Genomic DNA, 17,463 nt, shown 5'->3' with positions numbered 1-17,463 from the left:
AACTAAGCCCAAAGTTAGCAGAAGGAAGAAAATAGCAAAGATTAGGGCAGAAATAAATACAGAAAATAGAAAAAAAAAAAACCCTAAGAGTTGATTTTTTGAAAAGATAAAAGATAAACAATATATTGACAAATTCTTAGCTAAACTAATTAACAAACAAAGAGGAATCTCAAAATCAGAAATGAAAGAGGTCACATTACAACTGATACTACAGAAATAAGGATCATAAGAGATTACAATGAACAATTATATGCCAAGACACTGGATAACCTAGGTAAATGATAAATTCCTAGAAACATACAACCTACCAAGACTAAATCATGAAGAAATAGTCTGAACGGATCCGTAACTACTGTGGAGATTGAGTCTGTAATAATAATAATAATAATAATAATAATAAACTCCCGGTAAAGAAAATCCCAGGACCAGATAGATGGCTTCATTGGTGAATTCTACCAAACATTTAAATAAGAATTAATGCCATTCTTTCTTAGACTTTTCCAAAAAATTGAAGAGAAGAGAATGCTTCCTTTCCCATCTGGATGCCTTTTATTTCTTTTTCTTGCCTAATTACCCTGACCTAGAACCTCCAGAAGATTGTTAAACAGACATGGTGAGAGCAGACATCTTGGTCTTGTCTGTGATCTTAGCGGGGAAGCTTTTGGTCTTTCAGGAACGAGTATGATGTTAATTTCAGGTGTTTCATAAATGCTCTTTATCAGGTTTAGGAAGTGTCTTCTATTCCTGTTTTTCTGAATATCATTTTTTCAATCATTAAAGGGTATTGCTTTTGTCAAAAGCTTTTTCTGTGTTAATGATGTTGCTGTGTGGTTTTGTCCTCCATTCTCTTACTATGGTATACTACATTAATTAATTTTCTAATGTTAAGCTGGCTTTGCATTCCTGGTTATGTTGGTTAATACTTTTATATGTTGCTGGATTCAGTTTGCTAGTATTTTGTTGAAGCTTTCGAATCTATATTCATAAGGGATATTGGTCTGTAGTTTTCACTTCTTGTGATACCCTTGTCTGGTTTTGGAATCAAGATAATAGTGGTCTCATAGAATGAATCTGAAGTATTCCTTCCTATTCTCTTTATTTTGGAAGAGTCTGTGAAGAATAGGTATTAATTCTTTGAATATTTGGTGTAAGTCATCTGAGCCTGGGCTTTTTCAGATTTTCTATTTCTTCTTGAGTCAGTTTCAGTAATTTGTGTAGTTTTAGGAATTTCACCTTAAGTTACTAATTTTTTGGCATACAGTTTTCATAGTGTTCCCTTATAATCATTTTGATTTCTGTAAGATCAGTACTGATATAACCTCTCTCATTCTGGTTTTAGTAATCTGAATCTGCTCTTTTTTTTTTTTCTCCTGGTCTGTTGAGCTAAAAGTATGCCTGGCTTGTTTATCTTATTGACTACACTTTACATTTCCAAGATTTTTTAGCTTTTTCATATACAACTCTTTTTTTACTTACTCGTATTATTGCTCATAATTTCGTTTTCATTTTTAAAAATAAATTTATTTATTTATTTTTGGCTGCATTGGGTCTTCGTTGCTGCACACAGGCATTTCTCTAGTTGCGGCGAGTGGGGGCTACTCTTCATTGCGTTGTGCGGGCTTCTCATTGCGGTGGCTTCTCTTGTTGTGGAGCATGGGCTCTAGGCGCATGGGCTTCAGTAGCTGTGGCTCGTGAGCTCAGTAGTTGTGGCTCGCGGCCTCTAGAGTGCAGGCTCAGTAGTTGTGGCGCACGGGCTTAGTTGCTCCATGGCATGTGGGATCTTCCCGGACCAGGGATCGAACCCATGTCTCCTGCACTGGCAGGCAGATTCTTAACCACTGAGCCACGAGGGAAGCCCTTCTTGTTCATTTTTAAAGTTTTTCCTTTGTGTATCTTTTTGAGCATCTTAAGCTTATTTATTTAAAAATATTCACCAGTATTTTCTATTATATAAATTTCATCAGGACTGAATTCTTCTCCCAGTGGCTGATTTTATTGACTGTCCTTCTTAGCATTTGATTTCTTTATGTGTTTGTGCATTGAATTTTGATTTGCAGGCACACTGTGGGTGGGAGGACTTTGTTTTCTCACTGATATGGGCCTCCTGTCCCCTGGCTTTTTGGCTGTGAGTGTGCCTTAGCCTGGTTCCCCGGAGCCCACTTCCTGGTCGGGACTAGCGCTTGCTCTTCCTGCATCTGAGACCCAGAATGTGTGTCAGAAGCTCCGTTTGCTCCCGTGCGAGACCGGCAGAGCCTCCTGTTGCCTCTTGGCTTCAAGGACAAGCCTGGTTCCAGCACCTTCACCTGTTGACCCTGTCGGTTCCCTCTCCCTCAGGGGGCTGGACTTCTGGCCTGTCCGTTCTCTCTTGCTCTGGAGCCCTGAGCCCAGGAGACTTAGGCCTTAGCCTTGCTGGCCACTTAGCTTCTCATTTGCTGCTGGTTTACACAGAAGGTTAACTGGTGTGTATTTTAATGGCTTTGTTCTTTGTTTGGAGCCAAGAGATATCTCAAAGAAACGATGTACAATTCCATCTTGGCAGGAAGTTCTCAAGAGGGAATTTTTAGAAACTTAGCTGGTTCAAGCATGGAGACCTCAGTATGGAAGAAACCTCTTAAGAGATACTGTCTTATAAACAGGTAAAGTGTGTGTGTATATTAGCCACCCGGTACTTTTGAATGGAGTGTAAATTGTTAAATATTGTTCTAGGAAGAATTCAGACAGGTAGACCTTAAAATAGACTTACCAGACTTATTCCTGTGCTAATGTTCTCTGGGACCTTTATCTTTGGTACTGCTGCTGTAATTGTGTGTGTGTGTGGGGGGGGAGAGAGACACACACAGACAGACATGCAAGGAAAGGGAATATGTTTTTCATTATCTGATTTTGTTATAGCTGCACTGGTGACAGAAAGAATTCAAATTTGAAGATACATCTAGTAAAGTACCTGTTTATAATATTTTGTGTTCGGGTAACCCTGTGTGATAACCCTTTGGACCCTGAATCTTGGGACGTCTCGTGCTGTGATCATAAGGCATTGTGCAAGACAAATGAGTGCACAATTAATACACCATTACTGTTAATCCATGAAGATTGCAACATAGATAATAAAGGTAATTTTTTTTTTTAATTATGAGAGTAGGTGGCTGCCCTGATGTAAGTAAAGAGACAATACAAGTCAACTGTGGACACAAGCTCTGTGAGGAACTTTCATATCCATTTCTTACTTAGATCCTCGTAGCGGCAGGAGCTTGGCTGGTGTACCTGAGTGGTTACGGCTCAGATCACTAAGTTTACACAACAGTTGTAAAAGTGCAGCATAGTCAGGTGTTGAAATGAGTGGCTCTAGGATTGTACTGGCTACTTGTTTGTCGTGCAGCCGTGGGCAGTGTTTCCTCATCTGTGAAATGGAGGTGATAATGGTTTTTAAAAATGTTGCAGTCATAAGAATTAATGAATAAGAATGAACTGAAAGTCTACCTGTAGAGGAGCTCTGGCCGTGCCTGGTGTATGTGGGTGCTTAGGTCACGTTAGCTGTTACTGTCAATACAGTCAAAGGGGAGCAGCAATTCATGCACAAGCTGTCGCAGTGCATTCAGTTGTAATTACTTAATTTATTCAAACACCCACTACTATGCGTTATTGGCATTGAGTATCAACTGGGTGAATACATTTTAGCCTGGTTACATCTTTGGAATGGTGGGAAATCAGTGCAGTCATTGGATATTTGTATGGGATTTTTTGGTGCTAAATTCACTTTAAATTCTATGCAGCGTCCTGGAAGCAGCTGAAATGTTACCCCATAGTATGTTTTCTGATCTGTGTTGGACCTTCTCTCCCTCTGGGAGCACCACGTGAATTGCCCGTTCATAATTCTTTAAAGGCATGCATTATATTTCTTGTTAATTTATGTGTGTTTCCTATCCATACAGTGACCATACGATTTCCTGTTTAATTGGGAACATTTTGGGGAGTGAAAGGCAATGCTGTTAATAGTTCTGCCAGAATGGGAGGCATGAGTCAGAACTATGCTGGGTTATCCAGGGCGCATGGCTACTGTGCTTCTCTTCCCCTCTACAATGTCTGAAGAATCTTCCTTAGATTCTGCAAAGTACCTGTGACTGTCCTGATGATAGTAGGTGATCAGTTACCAAATAGCAACTGGACATAGGCGGACTGTGCAATATTTTTGTTGTTTGTAGGCTCCTTTAATTTGAAGCATTAAAACCGTGTGCCTTCTAAATAAAAATCTAATTTGTCTGCTTAATTAGGAAGTCAGTAAGACAGGTGTTTGGCCATGTGCAGACAGAAAATTCTATGAACCATGAGGGAAATCGAAATGATTAAGAGGATTAACTTGAAAAATCCGTGCACTATTTCCACATTCTTCATAGAAATACAAATCAGTTCTCTATACTCATCTGTCTTTTTGTTTAAATATAAAATACTATTTAGAAGTTTCCTTAATTAAAATCACTTAAAATAACCTTGTCTGTTGCAGCCAGTGCTTGGGTGCTGTCGCAGTGCCAGAGTGCGCTGGGGCACTCACTGCTCTGCCCAGCCGCTGTCTCTGTTCACCTTCGCTTCTTCCAGACGGTACGCTTCCTTACTGTGTTTTAGAGTCTGACATTATTCTTCCTTGGCTCTAAAATTTTTTTATTTCTTCAAAGCTCAGCAAGGAGGCATGCGGCTGACGTGACATTTGGGGCCCCCCTGGGGGTAGGCCACGTATCATGGGAAATCAGAGTAATCCGTATATTTTGATACTGTGCCAAGGACTCAGGTTCAGTTTATGTCAGGCGTTCTGTTCGGTTGCTTAGAATACGTCCTGTGAACTGACGGTGAAGGGACCACCTCAGACCTCCCTCCCTCCCTGTCTGTCTGTGTGTCAGCGTCTCCCACCTGCCTGTCTGTCTGCCGATCCATCCATTATCTCTCATCTATCTACATATCATTCATCTCCTTTGTATTGTATTTGATGGAATTTGTATTTGATTCCTTTTTTTTTTTTGCCTGGCAGCAAAATCTTTTATGGGCTGTTAGGTACCTTTTATATTTTGCTTTATTATTTCTAAGTGTAAAGGGAATTTAATTATTACTAAATTGTATTTTGAAACTTCTCCTCAGCATAAACATTTTCCATTTCCCCCCCAATACATGATAATATAAATTCAGGCTTTCTTGCTTTTTTAAACCAATCAGAGTTACTGAGACAATTACCAGGTATTAGCAAGATGGATCACTTTGACCGTGAGGAGAAAATCCTCAGTAGCCAGACGATTTCAGTTTGACAAGCCATTAGGGTATTATTGCCATTAGGGGTATTATTAGTCATGTGCAAGCCAGCCTTGGCCGTGCTTGTCTTGTGCAGGAATACTTTGCTACAGGCATCAAGTCTAAACTGTTCATTTGCATAGACGTTCGGAGTATTACCCGGAGCTAGGCGTGATAAATTGTATTTACATCCTACAAAATGAATGCAGTGTTATTGAATTTAGCAGGAAAATGCCTGTCTTAAGGACATGAATATTATCTGACTAAAAGCAAACGGATGTGCGGAAGTGTTTTTTGTTTGTTTGTGTTTTTTTTTTTTTTTTTTGTATATGGAGGAGAAAGAGAAGGGAGTTACAGAGTTTGAGAACATGCTTGCTCCAGTCATACAGCATTCTAACATGGGTATCGTATGGGTCGAGAACTAATATCCACTGGACTCAAGGCTTCTCTGTGATTCAGAGATGTGCGTATGCAGTTCAGGGCATGTTGAGAGTCTGCTGGGAGGTGGCACCGTGGAGAGTGGAAAGTAGAGATCAGGCATCCACAGACCTGGTCTTCAGGATGCTTACAGCCTCAAAAGGGGAGACACATCTGAAAATGAAAAACATGACATGTTAAGTGTTGAATACTGTGGCAGAGGCAAGGACAGGTATGCTGCATGTGAGGAGAGACGCACCTGGTCCGTCGGAGGCAGGAGGTGAGCGAGGAAGGCTTTTCTCAGGGATGGGAAGTCTTTTCAGTGGAGTCGTGCAGCATGAGTGAGAGTTAGAGAGGTTGACAAAGGAGGGGCGGTTCTGAGGTTGAGGGACCAGCAAAAGTGTGGGGCTGCGAAGCCACGGGCACATCATGCTCCAGCGGACGTCGTGGGGCACGAGACCATAGGGGGTCAGAGTTAGGAGTGGAGGGGGAAGATGGATTCCAGACACTCTGAGTAGATTAAGCACCCACCAAAGCTGGTGAGAGTGTGGGCTGGGATGGAAAGGCTGAAGCAATGGCAACGGCTCCTCCATCTCTGGCAATGTCAGGCCTGCCATTAGCCCAAAAGGGGTCTCTTTGTTTGAATTAGAAAAAGGTACATTTTCTTCCTGGCGGATGGAAAGCCTGTGGCAGGAGGAATGGCGTGTGTGCAGAGCCCAGGGTGGGTTTCAGCTTCCACTGGCCCCTTGGCTCGGTGCTCTTGTGCAGTGCACAGTCTGAGCAACTGTAAGGGGTGGATGTGGCCACTTGCATCAATAGTGCAAATATGGAGAGCAAGTGGAACTGGGTGGCCGTGAGAGGGGCAGTGACATGCTCAGTGGTGAATGTGCTCAGTTTGTAGTTTTTAAGGTCACTACAGGGGGACATATCAAGTAGGAAGTTGGATATATGATTCTAAAACACTGGGGAGTACAGGTGATTTGAGTCCATTGAAATTTTAAAAACTTACAGGTAAATTGTAGTTAAAATTATTCAAAGGGAATGACCTTCTGAATTATAACTCCAGTGGGACTTATATAATACTAGTGGTTGGTTCTCCAGTGTGGTTAATCGCTCTATCAAAAAAACTAATTCCAAGTAACTTATTAAAGAATGCCTGCTACTTACTAATGTACCAAAGGATGGTCATGATAAATTGGATTGGTGAAAAGTTTTCTTCTCTGTTGCAGATTGCCCTGCTATGCCTTGTGTGACTAGGACCTCATACCTAGAACACCTCTGCCTTGACACTTGTGGAGACTCAGACCATGTGAGTATAGAAGCTGTATAGGAAAATTGCAGCGAATCCTAACTGGTTAGTTCAGCTAAGCAAAACCAAAATTTCGTGAGAGGGAGGACCAAAGGAATAATATCTGTTTTTTGTGACATGTATTCTAGATGAGGTGGAAAACTTACCTCTTTCCCCCATTAATTTAGTATTGTACTAGGGGCTATAAAATCAACAGTGAAATTTTTGTGTCAGCTTATTTATCAGGGTATTGATGGCAACCAATTATAAGAGGTATAATTGAAAGCATGGCTATTTTTGTTTGTTTGTTCTTGTAATTCTAAAGGAGAAAAAAACCCCATCACTCTTTCTGTGGCACTATTTTGCAGAAAAACACTGCTAAGGAGTGCTGAAGTGGCAATGAAACAGCCCAACAGGAAGAGGAAGCTCAGTATGGATTCCAAGGAGCGTTTGAATCAGGATGGATGCTTGGTAAGTTGTCAGTTCCTGGACCCTTCCTGTAGTTTGTGCTCATTGTGGGAATTCGCAGTGTAATTGTACATCTGGTACAGTGACAGCAGAGGTGTTTTTTTCAGTCACTCGAAACCGGTTGCTTCTGGTTGAGTTTTATGTAGAGTGGTATAGAATATATGTGTCATTGACTCTGGTACATTTTAGAAGGTAATCTTGGGAATTCCCTGGCGGTCCAGTGGTTAGGACTTGGTGCTTTCACTGCCGAGGGCCTGGGTTCAATCCCTGGCCGGGGAACTAAGATCCCATAAGTCACGCCGTGCAGCCGAAAAAAATGATAATCTTCATATTAAAGGTGAAAGGAGGCCTTTTCTTTTAAAAAGATGGAGGTAATTGATGATTATCAAGTAAGCGACAGAGTTTGTGAACTAACTGTAGGGGTTGTGTTTGTCAGGGCTCTCCAGAGGATCAGAACCAATAAGAGTAATTGACAGCCCTGTCACAATCTCTGTCCCTACTTGATAATGATGAATTATATGTATATTTGTAGAGAGAGACGTATTTTAAGGAATTTTTTAAGATAAATTTATTTATTTTGATTTATTTATTATTTTTGGTCATGTTGGGTCTTTGTTGCTGCGCACGGGCTTTCTCTAGCTGCGGCGACCAGGGGCCACTCCTTGTTGCGGTGCGTGGGCTTCTCATTGCGGTGGCTTCACTTGTTGCAGAGCACGGGCTCTAGAGCGCACGGGCTTCAGTAGATGTGGCGCATGGGCTCAGTAGTTGTGGCTCACAGGCTTAGTTGCTCTGCGGCATGTGGGATCCCCCAGGAACAGGGCTCGAACCATGTCCCCTGCACTGGCAGGCTGACTCTCAACCACTGTGCCACCAGGGAAGCCCTATTTTAAGGAATTGACTCATGCAGTGATGGGGACTGACTAGTGGCAGTCTGGAGACCCAGAAAAGAGTTGATGTTACAGTCTTTTTTTTTTTTTTTTTTGCGGTACGCGGGCCTCTCACTGTTGTGGCCTCTCCCGCTGCGGAGCACAGGCTCCAGACGCACAGGCTCAGCGGCCATGGCTCACGGGCCCAGCCGTTCCACGGCACGTGGGATCTTCCCGGACCGGGGCACGAACCCGTGTCCCCTGCATCGGCAGGCGGACTCTCAACCGCCACCAGGGAAGCCCGATGTTACAGTCTTGAGTCCAAAGGCCATCTGGAGGCAGATTCCCTGTTCTTCAGGGGAAGGTCAGTCTTTTTTCCTGTAGGGCCTTCAGCTGATTGGATGAGGTCCACCTCACCGTGGAGTGTAACCTGCTTTTCTCAGATTCTACTGTTTAAATGTTAATTACGTCTGAAAAATATGTCACAGTAACATCTTGACAACTAGAGGGCATACATTGCATCATGCCTCTAGTTTTCTGTGCTGTTTCCTTTTGACAACTTCTTGTACTCCTACAAATGTCAGGGTGGGCAGAAGTGACCAGGAGACCTCCTCCGTGGTGATGGTTTTGGGGATGGTAGGCCATTAGAGCATTCTCAGGGGCTCTCGTCATTTATTTGGGTGTGGGTTTTGGTGTCTTCATGTGGGTTGTAGTTGTGCATTTACACATTATGCAGTGGTGAAGTGACACAGTGTCATACTTACATTCTTTGGTTCGATGCCAGGTTGGTGTGACTCCATGACCTCCAGGCATTAACTGAGAAGTGTCCAGCGATGATCTGGTCTGAGGTTGGTTTTGAGATGTTACATATAGGCCCGCGTCAAGCTAGAGAGCTGTTTCCTCAGCCTCAGCGCCACTGGGAAGGGGAGTGGTTAACGTGGGGGCTGAGGTCCTGTTCCCCTTGAGGTCCAGACGGGACCGGTACCGTGAGCGCCGAGTGGTCTGAGTGTATCCCAGAGAACTAGCTGTCTCCGAGGTTGCTTGGATCAGACTTGGGAAGGCCTGCACCTGTCCTGAGTTATGTGAGGATGCTGTTCTTCTCAGCATTTTAGGTTTGCTGCGTCATGTCTTCTGAGGAGAATAGGGTACTTGATGTGTTTAAAGTTATTCTTGGACAGTGGTTCTCCTGCTGTGGTCTCTGGACCAGCAGTGTCAGCATTGCCTGGGAGTTTGTTAGAAATGTGGCTTCTTTGGTCCCACTGTAGACCTGCTGACCAGATGCTCTGGGGGGGGGGGCGGTTCAGTGGTCTGTATTTTACCAAGCCCTCCAGGCAGTTCTCATACACGGCCATATTTGAGAAGCATTGTCCCAGGGAAAAAGTTGGACACATCTTACCTGCTAATAGTGCTAGAGCTAATCAATATTGTCTGCTGCATATTTTAAAAATATTTTAGTGTAAAATTTGAGACCACTTCTCCTATCTAAATATATTTTCTACTTTTTCTCAGTATCATTTCCCTTTAAGCTGCTAAAATTGTTACTGCCCCGTCTTAGTTCTTGTTACCTTGCCCTTCAACATGAATATTTAACCTGCTATCTCAACTGTATTGGCACAAATCCCAGTTTTCTCCTAAAGCCCAACTTGGTTTCCAATTTAATGCTGGTGCTTTTACCATTATTTCCATCCCGCACTGGGGTTTTTGGTTTTGTGAACCCCAGGGGTGCTCAGCACTTACTACTCAGGTGCTGTTTGAGCTTGGCGCCTTGCATAGCTGGATTTCCGAAAATATCTGTTGAATGATGTTCCTGGTGTTTTAATAACATCTCCATGCAAATGGACTTCTTTGATCAATAGTAAGAAAATGATATTTCCGAGGGCCATATTACTCATCTGAGGTCTGAGGTGTTTAGAACATAAAATTATTTTAAAGGATATTCACAGAAGATCAGGGGAAAGATGTGCATTTGGGGTGAATTCCACGTTGCCATGTCCGTTTGGGGCTCATTGCCAGTGTCCATTTTCATTCGTTAAGTTGAATGGTTTAATTCACAAAGCAGGGTCACATCTGTGGCTGCATTCACCGTGGAGGGAAAGGGGTTCAGTCACTGAAATCATGTTTGAATTTTGCTTGAAATATCAATAACATCCTTTACTTTCTATGTTACCCTTCTTGTTTTAAAGTGACATTTCCAGCCAGCCAAGCAAAATAGCATTGGCAGGTTAAGAACATAAAACATCAAACTAATGACAGTTGGGTGCTTTCTAAACAGCTGTTTTTGAGACAGTAATGTCAGGAGATGTGATAATTTTTAGATGCTGATATTAATATCTGTCAATGAATGTCTTCCTAGACTAATATTTCCATGTAGAATTTCAAAATATTTATTTATATTTTTCAGTATGCAGACACATGGTTAAAAAAGACCACATAGGACAGACAGGTATTGAAATAAGAAGTAAATTCTTTACTGAGTAAATTCTCCCCACACCTGCTAAGCTACCCCAGTCTTTTCATAAAGGTGTGACCACTGTTTACACTTTCTTGTGTATCTATATAGGGATCAACAAACAAAACAAAAAAACAAAAAGGAAAGCTAAGAAACCCAAATCCTTTATGCATGTACACATATATACATAATACATACATATACATAGCCCAGATGGGCTTACACTCTGGCTATCGTTCTGTACTTCGCATTTTTGCACTTAAGCACGTATATCTTGGAGATACAAATCTTCTCATTGTTTTCAGTGGCGCATAGTATTCCACTCTGTGAATGTACCATAACTTATTGAAACAGTGCCCTGCTGTAAACATTTAGGTGATTTTTATTTTTTGTCTTTACACACCAAGTTACATCCAGTGTTCTTATTCATATATCTTGGTATACTTTTGCAATTGACTCACAGGCAAAATCTCACCAGTAGAATCTTGTCCTAAAAAGTTCGTGCCTATAAACTTTTGATTCGCCTTTCACGTCGTCCTGCAAAGAGGGCGTCCCAGGTTACACTCTGACACCACCCGTGACGGTGCCTCCTCTCCTTAGGCTTCATCTCACGTCTTACGTCCCGTGTGCTCAGTTCTGCCGTGTGGATGACGTGCCTGCTGGTCTGGCAGGTGGTGCTGCCGCAGACTTGAAGAGAGGGCTTCCACTGCCCCTGGGACTCCATCTCACATCATGCTTTTCACAACATCCCACACAGAGATGAGTGTCACGCGGGTGCCTTGGTAGCCTTGGCCACCCCCCACCCCTAGGACTGCTGGCAAAGTGTGGCCACATGGTAACTGGGGAAGCGAAGCATTGTTTTCAGCGTGGTTTCATGGATGTTTGGTGTGTACGTGGATGTTCTGGGGATAAAACCCCAAACCATATGTAGGCTGTACAGTTTCAAATTCCCTTCATAAAAATTTTCTCAGATGAAAAAAGGAGATTTTGTTTGATTATACACGAATAAAGTACATGTTGTCTAGTTGTGTATATAAAATACCTGAAGCTGAATAAATGTTAGTGCCCATTCTTCCTCTCCCTCTGCAGCTCTTAAAAATCTGTGAACCTGTACCTAATTCATGAGTTATGAACTTTGAGAAGTAGGAACATGAGGCATTATTTATTCTTAAGCATCTTAGAGTATTGCTGAATAAAAGAGAACTAACTTAGGCCGAGTAATGCAGTGTGACTAAGATCTAAGGTTCATGTAGCCTTCAGAGAAAGGTGGGATCACTGGGGGCAGAGTGGGACCTTGAAGGATGAAGAATATCTAAGATGTCCATCTTTAATGCTTTATTTAGTTTATTTAAAAATAAAAATATCTAATGCACATGTAACGCTGTTACAACACATGGCTCTTAAATACAACCTGGCAAAATGCAAAATGAGGGAATACAAATTATTTACTTAAAACCTGGGTGTTCTGTAGGCAGCTAACCTTGAGAGAGAAGGAAGTTGAAGGGTCATAGCAGGGACTGTCTGACCAAGGAAGCAGCAGGAGCCTGGGTAGGGGGCTGGAAGCAGATACGACGACCTGTGTGACATCTGGCGGGATTATAGTGGCTGTAATGACTTTTCTGACTGAGCAGTTTTGTAGGGTGAGTGCTGGGATGGCGAGTCAGGGTATTTGGATTTTGGTCTTTGGCTGTGGTGGTAAGTAGCTCTGTGACCAAGGACAAGCCCTTTGCCAGGCTGACGCTCAGTTTCTTTGTCTCTAGAACAAAAGTCTTGCATTAGAAGATTTTTAAGGGCCTTTTAATTTCAATAAGTCTAAGTTTTGGTACACAGTGAGATGGTAAGGTGAGTGGGGTGCATGTGGGTGGCCAAGTTCAGACGGTCTTGATGTTGGGGCCACTGGACTTGACATACCGACAGGAGGGAGCCCGGGTTGGCTGCAGCTGGGGCGGAGTGCAGGGCAGTCTTTTTTTATAATATCCTTAAGTAGACATAGAAAAAATGTTTAGGGTAGGATTATTTCATTGTCTTATTTTTTCAGCAGTATCTGACTTTTTAAATCCTTTTGTTGCCCCACGCACAACTGATAGCAGCTTGTATCAGCGAGTAGAATCCATTTATATGTGGAGGAACTGCAGAAAGGAGATGTTAATAAAGGTGTTTTAGATGTTTTTCCCTTTTTTGGGGTATAAGTCTTAACAAATACTGTTTGAAAATATACCTGAGTTTTTGTTTTTGTTCACGTTTAGCCAGGTAAACGGATCGAGAAGAGGTGGGGGCACATCACACCAGACAGGGCCCTGTGGGGAAGCACCAGAGTCGGTCGGGGGGCAGCAGGGGTGAGGGGAAAACGGGCAGGAGCCTTTATTTTGGTTTTCTCGGAAATGAATGGGGGAGGCAAGGTGAGCAGGCTAAGCAGGCTCAGGATTGGCTAGTTTGGATAATTTCGGTGGTCTCTGGCTACTGGGCTGTCTCTGATCGTCTTGTTCCTGGCCCAGGGTTGGTTTAGGGCAAGTGGATAGTGTCCCAGACTGCAGGAGCTGGTAAGGAAAGGGGAGTGGGCTGTGGACTCAGGAGGCATGACCCCAGGCTAGTTGTTTGCTGTCTCCAGGAATTGGCGCACACTGAGAGGGACAGTCCCTCCCCGGTCCACAAGGCCCCCAAATGTCAGTCACAAAATACAGAAAATAAAAATCGTGATGAATACAATTACGAAAGAGAGATTCCATTCGGGGTATTTGAACAAGATGAGGGCATTTGCCTCTGTGTCTGCATCACAATTCCAGTAGAGCAATGGGAAACCATCCTGTCCTGTATTTTTATCTGCAAGGTTAATTTCAGTTATCTTCAGTTTGCGTCCCACGTGGGATCAGAGCAAAAGAGAATTTTGAAAAGTAGACTTGACCACAGCAGGTGAAATTCAAATAGTAGTTTATTACTGGAGATACTGTATAGGATTTTAGTGTTTTCTATAGTTCCGGAAACCAGTAGGTATCACCCTTCATTCTTGTGGAAGAGGAGCGGCAGGATGCTTGAACGTCCTGTGCTCAAGGACCTGACAGTGCGCGAAAGGAAGGGGTGTCATCTGATGGTTCCACGGTGACGACCTGAAGTTGCCAAACACAAATCAGTGGGTTAAAACCCTTTTGCTTTGCTTCCTTGATTGGAATTCTCAGACCTGGAACAGTAGGCACTGATTAATTAGAAAACATGACTGTAACGTGTAGTAAAAGTATATGACGCATCCAGGGCCATCAGGAAGGAACAGAATGTCAAGCCTTTTTGGTTATTTTCCCAGCTCATAATCCTCTCTTCCAGAACGATGGATTTGAGTTGGCCAATGGAAATGTACCACAGCAAAGACTTATTTTATGTTCCTTAAACTATTATCTCCCCTTTTTCAGAGCAGTGTTCTTTTTTTTTCTTAGAGCTTTATTTTCAGTTTTCAGAACTAAAGTTTGAAACCTGAGAAGGCATAGTAATGGTTTTGTTTTTCTCAATTCATCCTGATTTCCTGAAGTGTTCTGTTTGAAAGGATAAGGAAAAGTGCTCATTTTTCCTTTTTTAAAAAGATTAACTCTATTCATTAACAGCAGTGTGGATTTACTACCTTTAGGAAATAATTAATTAACCCAGACAGACTCAAAGAATGTTAATGCTAGCAGGAGCTTTGGAGAACATTTAGTCCAATCCCTTTATTTTACAGACAAAAGAAATCAGATCCAGAGAATACGTGTCATTTGTTCCCAGTTACCTAGCTCTTTGGGTAACTAGGTGGGGTTGGGATTTGGCCTTAGGTTACCTGACCCCCAATTCAGCATTTTTTTCTGCCCTATTATATGATATTAAATCATTTTTTGTTTGCAAAAACAATGTCCTAAAAATGAGGTCAGTATATCGTAAGAGAAATGTAAATTTATTCTGTAATACAAAATCATGATCTTTCATGTGTATGTCTACATATCTATAACCTTACTCCATCTTAAAAAACATATGGACATCAGGAGCTTGAGTAATTTAACTTTGAAGCGAAAGGTAATGTTATTTTTGTGAGGAATATGTCTTTTCTATCTAGGTAGAATTTCAGTAGCAAATAAAGAAGTGTGAACCAAACATTCTAATCCACTGACAGACAGCATATTGTATATTTCTTTTTATATTTGAATGATACAGTGATTATAGAAATGCTTCAGTAGCTGCTGTGCTCACATAGCCAACCCTGTTTCTTGTTACCATTTCAGTTTTGCAGTAGAACATTTATGAGAAGAGACCTGCCTTGTTTTGAATTACATAAATTTCCTGTGCATTGAGTGGGTAAAGAGGGATGGAGCTGGGGTGAAGAGCTGCCGTGGAAAATTAGACCTGATTCAGTTCATCATCTCACATGCAGTGGAGCAGAGGTAGATAGGATTGGGTTACTGCCTCCCCGTCTCCCCTGCCCTGTGACCGTGGACTTGCAGCGCCTTGTGTGGTCCACAGACCTTCAGCAGCGGCATCAGCTGGGGGCTTGTTGGAAACTCGTGCTCTTAGGCCCTCCCCAGACCCACGGTATCCAGATGTGCATTTTAACAGGCTTCCCAGATGATTCACATGCATGTTAAAGTTTGAGGAGCACTGGGTTGTAGTACGTTTTGTAAGGATGCAACTGTATTACTTGCACAGAGATATCCATGATAACTTTGGACATGAAATCTGCTAGGCACAAAAGTCCCATTCTTGAGCCTTGCATTCATGCCTTCAGTCAGCAAGTATTTGTTAAGCGGGACGAGGGGCCAGGCTATGCTCTGGGGAGGAAAGATGGTTAAGACCCTGTCTGCCTTCAGTAAGCTCAGCAAAGCAGATGAGATCAGTGAGAGAGAAGCTGGCCGTGCAGTGTGGTAGGCCCAGTATTAGAGATTTATACAGGATCTTTCCAAGCTTCAGAAGGTTACCTGACTTAGCATGGGTGAGGTGGGAAGCAGAGAAGAGGAAGCAGGATCAGAGAAAGCTTCCCAGGGGAGAAATAGGCACATGTTAGCTTTCTATTGACGATAACAAATCACCACAAGCTTAGTGGCTTATTACAACACATTGACTGTTACCTCACACTGCCTGTAGGTCAGATGTCCAGGCATGGCTTAAATAGGTTCTCTGCTCAGGGGCTCAAACGGTAAAATCAAACGGTTGGACTGAGTTCCTTTTGGAGCTCTGTGGCCTCTTCCGAGCTCAGATGGTTGTCGGCAAAATTCAGTTCCTTGTAGTTGTAGGACTGAGGTTCCTGCCTTCTTGCCGACCATCACGCAGAGGCCAGCCTCAGCTCCGGGGAGACCCACAGTTCCTTGCCATGTGGTCCTCTCACAACAAGGCAGCCTGCTTTATTCAGGCCAGCCGGAGACTCTCCTCCATTCAGCCGAGGGGAGTCATACGTTGTAATGCAATCGAGGGGGTGACCATCCCATCACCTCTGCCATTTTCTGTGGTCTAGAAGCAAGTGACGAGGAGGGGACTTGGGGGTGGCTCCTTGGGGTCATCTGGGGATCCTGCCCACCGTGAGGTGATTTCCCTGGGGCTGGGAGGGAGAGCGGGACGGACAGCGTGACCGAGGCGTGGGTCCCAGAAGCGGCAGAGTGAGTTCTGGGGACTCTGAACAGGGGATGCAAGAGCATTACAGTGAAGATGAGGAACTAATTTTGTGCTGGCTGAGTTTCAGGAGCCTGTAGGGCATCCAGATGAAGCCGTACAGTGGACCTGGGATCTGCACGTCTGTAACTTGATGGAGGGAGACGTGGGTCCATGGGTCGTCGTGTGTGAGACTGAGTGACCTGGATGCCAGGGGCTGAGCGAGGCAGGCGGGGGGCGGGGTGGAAGCCCTGGAGAGCAGGGTGATGGCTGTGCAGGGGTGGAGGCCGGTGCAAGCGAGCTGTGTGGAGGACGGGCCCTGCACAGTGGGATGGGGAGGAGGGGACGGCGGGGACACCCAGCCTTCACTTTGTCCTCCATCCACCAAGAACAGCTGGCAGACACCTGACCAGTGAAGGGCAGCCGGTGCACAAACCCTGGACATTGCATTCCATTTGTTCCCTAAAACCCAGCACTGTTCCTGGCACATTAATTGCCCAATAAATATTCTTTAAATAAGTAATTAACTCAGGGTTTTAAGATTCCTCTTTACTCCTCCCTCAGGATTCTTCTTCCATCCGAGATCTTGTTCATCCAAGATACACTTTTTCAGTTAGAAAACAAATAGAAGATAACTTAATTTTGATTAAGTCTTGATACACTCTTGACATTTTGAAATCTGGCAAAACACCTATAGATAACTGCCATTAACTGAGAGTCTGCATGTGGCATGTGGCTCTACCCGTGTGTCTCTAATCCTCAAAACAATTCAGTCAACAAGATATCATTACCTCCAAGTCACAATTTAGGAAACCAAAACTCAGAGAGGTTAAATCACTTGCCCAGGGTCACACAGCTGGTGAGGGGAGAAGCAGGGGTGTAAACCCTCAGCTGTCTGACTCTAAGACTTGTACAGAACAGGACCTCTTACTGTGGTTAAAACACAAAGTAGCCCAGGAAGCATATCAAAACATCAGGCTGTAATAAGTAAAGCATCGTGGCTCTGGTACTTGGATAGACAGCTAAACTAAAGAAACAGAAGAGGCAAATGCACCTGGGGGTTTAGTGTATGGGACACAGGTCTTAGACTGATGAGAGGAGGGGGACCA

The 17,463-nt window shown here is 43.4% G+C and overlaps 1 protein-coding gene across 5 annotated transcripts in view; it reads left to right on the top strand.

The window, feature by feature from the left end:
• Positions 1-17,463, top strand: part of L3MBTL4 (L3MBTL histone methyl-lysine binding protein 4) — a 352,211-nt gene that overhangs the window by 47,825 nt on the left and 286,923 nt on the right. For 4 of the 5 annotated variants that reach the window (XR_003794451.1, XR_003794450.1, XM_029228644.1 and 1 more), the window contains exons 1-2: positions 6,907-6,997; positions 7,345-7,447. Coding sequence is in view for 3 of the 5 variants with exons in the window: in XM_029228644.1 (XP_029084477.1) it covers positions 7,376-7,447 (72 nt within the window). In the remaining 2 variants the exon portion in view is untranslated. Of the gene's footprint in view, positions 1-6,906; positions 6,998-7,344; positions 7,448-17,463 lie in introns of those variants that run through there. The other variant, XM_029228654.1, reaches the window with a different exon arrangement.

The sequence above is a fragment of the Monodon monoceros genome, unplaced genomic scaffold, assembly GCF_005190385.1.
Source record: "Monodon monoceros isolate NGI ecotype Baffin Bay Population unplaced genomic scaffold, NGI_Narwhal_1 Super_Scaffold_1, whole genome shotgun sequence".
NCBI classification, from domain to species: Eukaryota; Metazoa; Chordata; class Mammalia; order Artiodactyla; family Monodontidae; genus Monodon; species Monodon monoceros.
The sequence above is the reverse complement of the archived record's forward strand: the minus strand, read 5'-3'. Positions and strand labels throughout refer to the sequence as shown.